General features: G+C 34.5%; 1 protein-coding gene across 1 annotated transcript; it reads left to right on the top strand.

Annotated features, from left to right (window-relative positions):
* The first annotated feature begins 2,460 nt into the window (after positions 1-2,460).
* LOC137744396 (uncharacterized) lies at positions 2,461-2,844 on the top strand. Its single transcript, XM_068484220.2, has one exon. The coding sequence runs from the start codon at positions 2,461-2,463 to the stop codon at positions 2,842-2,844; it is 384 nt and encodes a 127-aa protein (XP_068340321.2).
* The last annotated feature ends 296 nt before the right edge of the window (positions 2,845-3,140 follow it).

Raw genomic sequence — 3,140 nt, 5'->3', positions numbered from 1 at the left:
TAATGAAAAATATTAGTATGTTACTACAAAAGACCAAAGTTCACCTAAAAAATAAAATAAAATAAAAAAAAGACCAAATGTTCAAGGATATGCAAAATGATAACATAAAAACAACATTACATACCCCAGAATAAGAGTCTAATGAAAAAAAATTAGTACATTACTACAAAAGACCAAATGTTCAAGGATATGCAAAATGAAAGGAGTTGTGTTTCAAGGTTGCGGAAACCTTGCATGTTTTTTACAATAAAAACCTTCAATGTTCATCAATCACCAAGGGAAATGATATTGGTTTATTTTGAACTCCCTTAAAATACTATTCATGAAAAATACTATTCATGAGGCTTTGTATGGTTTTAATCATTCAAACGACGATGTAACCATCCTCAAAGCGTAAAGGATGCGATCACGAGTATTTGCATATTTTTTAACATTTTTCGCACTTGTAAGTTTTTTTGTTTTTTTTTTTAATGTGTTTTACAATTTTTTAATCTCACTTTTGCCTATTGTATACTATATTTTTAAATTTATATAGAATAATAGTATATTAATACATATTATGATATACAATATATACATATAGACTATGCAAAGTTTATATACAATAGGGTTTATATACATATTATGATATACAATATATACATTTAGTACATTAATACAAAGTTTTTTTTTATTAGTTTAAAAAATTAGAAACATCAAAATAACTTTTTTCTTAATATGTCAAAACGGGGTTACATGCATCTCACATAAACTTGTTAAGGGCCCGAAACCTATTATTTTTGTATCGTGTTAACGGGTCGTGTGAGATATTGCCAGGTCTACCTTGTGCGACGAGTTTGTCTTTGTCGCACAAAGTTCGGTCGCGCAAATAATTTTTTGTACTAGTGATTCTAATGTGCATTGGATAATATTATTTATGTGTTACTTATCAACAACATCATATTAATTTTGGACATGATCAACATAATATTAATCAAGGAGGGTTTTTTTTTTTTTGTTCTCTTTTTTTTCCAAGAATAAATGGAACTTCATATATATTCGATCGGTTGGTCAGACATATATGGCTACAAGCACAAAGTTATCTAACGTTCATGAGACGTCGGATAGTGCTATCCTAATAACAACAATTTTGTGTGGACTCATCGAAAATACTGACAAAATAGAAAAAGCTTGCAACCATTGCTTCTGCAGAAATCGTCGTTTTTCCTTTGGATTCTTCGAAGTATGGCAAATGTTCATGGCTAATGTTCACCTGCTTTCTAGCTCTTACTACCAGATCAAATACATACAAAATCCTAGCATATATACCATACATGTTTGATAATCATTCCGCATTAGTTTTTAATTCTAACTGTATGCTAAAAACTTGTTTAGTAAGGATAAAAACTGAAACTTCAAATTTGAAAGTTATTTTTGTGGGTTACCAAATTTCGAAATCAATTTTGATAAAACAGTTACAAGTATTCAAATTTTGGTTTTCTCTTTCATTCACGATGACGAGTTTCTCACCTATAGTAGATCATTACCGTGGTTAATTTATACGCATCCATATGACATACAATCGTAATACTTGGAAATCATCATAAAAATAAGGGCATCACAGACTAGGTCATCCTAATTGAAAACAAAGGTTCATCCATGGAGATTGTGATAACCAATTATCTTTTAGTGTGAGCAGTCAAATTATATGGCTTGTTAAGTGATTTTACTGTTCATCTTCTTCCTCTGCCTCAACTGCTGGATATACCCTCGTGAAGAACTATTTGCACCATGCTTGCTTCTAGTTCTCAACCTAACAGTTACATATATCTTTGATTTCTTGTTTGGTGTAGATCTTGATTACTAACCCAGTGCTTATTTATGTTGATTTTACTACAATCCAAGATGGTGTGGTACGATCGCCCATCTTGAGCTACAAATTTAATCTTACTGCAATCCAAGATGGTGCGGTATCATCACCTATCTTGGACTGCAGATCTGATTTTACTGCAAATTTTAGGTGGAGCGGTATAATCACCCACCCTACCTTGCATATTTAAATTTGCATGTTGTTTAATTTCATTGTAATTTTAGGTGGTGCGGTATAATCGCCCACCTTACTCTGCGTATTTAAATTTTCCTGTTACTTGAGTGGTGCGGAATAATCGCTCATCCTATGATATGTTATTTCAATGAGAATGGTGTGGTACAATCGCCCTCCTCATTCATCTTGAAAATCTCGAGCCTGAAGTTTTGAGTGCTTATCATTTTGGCCTGAAGATCAAAATGAAAAATTTGTAAGAAACAGAAGTTCTAACAGTACGTACTCCAAAATACATATTGTTGCAAGTTCTTACACATCTCAGTTTTCTTTCAGAAAAGAAAATGGCGAACCTGGCAAAGCTTGATTTTGTTGCCCTGGACATTACTGGGAAAAACTACCTTACCTAGGTAGTGGATACCAAGATCCATTTGGAGGTAATGAATCTTGGAGAAACAATCAAGGAGGAGAACAGTGTAACTTCTCAAGATAGGGCGAAGGCCATGATCTTTACCCGTCGCCACCTTGATGAAGGACTAAAAAGCGAGTACCTAACGGTTGAAGATTCGTTAACTCTTTGGAAGGCATTGAGAAACAAATACAATCACCAGAAAAATGTGATTCTTCCAAGAGTTTGTTATGAGTGGACTCACCAAAGGATCCAGGATTTCAAGGCAGTGGCTGAATACAATTTTACGATGTTCAGAATTAGCTCCCAGATGAAACTCTGTGGGGAAACCATCACCGAGGAAGATATGCTGGAAAAGACTTTTAGCAACTTTTATGCCTCAAACGTGCTCCTGCAGCAACAGTATAGAGAGTGAGGTTTCACTGAATGCAACCAGCTAATATCTGTGTTCCTGGTAGCTGAACAAAACAATGAGCTATTGATGAAAAATCATCAGTCCCGACCTACTGGATTTGCATCATTCCCAGACGTGAATGCTACTTCCCTCGAAGTGAACACCACATCCTCTGGTGGCAATAATTATAAACGAGGATGTAGACACATACGAGGATGGTGGAACGGGAAAGGCAAGAATCATGGTGTCTAGTTTCACAACCAGGTTCTAAGGCATAATTCAGGCTCGTGCTTCAAAAATGTGAATCACCACAAAGG

This window comes from Pyrus communis, chromosome 12 (assembly GCF_041283825.1).
Source record: "Pyrus communis isolate YQ-2024b chromosome 12, ASM4128382v1, whole genome shotgun sequence".
In the NCBI taxonomy this organism is placed as follows: domain Eukaryota; kingdom Viridiplantae; phylum Streptophyta; class Magnoliopsida; order Rosales; family Rosaceae; genus Pyrus; species Pyrus communis.
Note: the sequence above shows the minus strand (reverse complement) of the source record. Positions and strands in the feature narration are given on the sequence as shown.

Excerpts from the sequence above, each read along its gene's own strand:
- LOC137744396 (XM_068484220.2), top strand. The coding sequence starts at position 2,461 with ATGAATCTTGGAGAAACAATCAAGGAGGAGAACAGTGTAACTTCTCAA.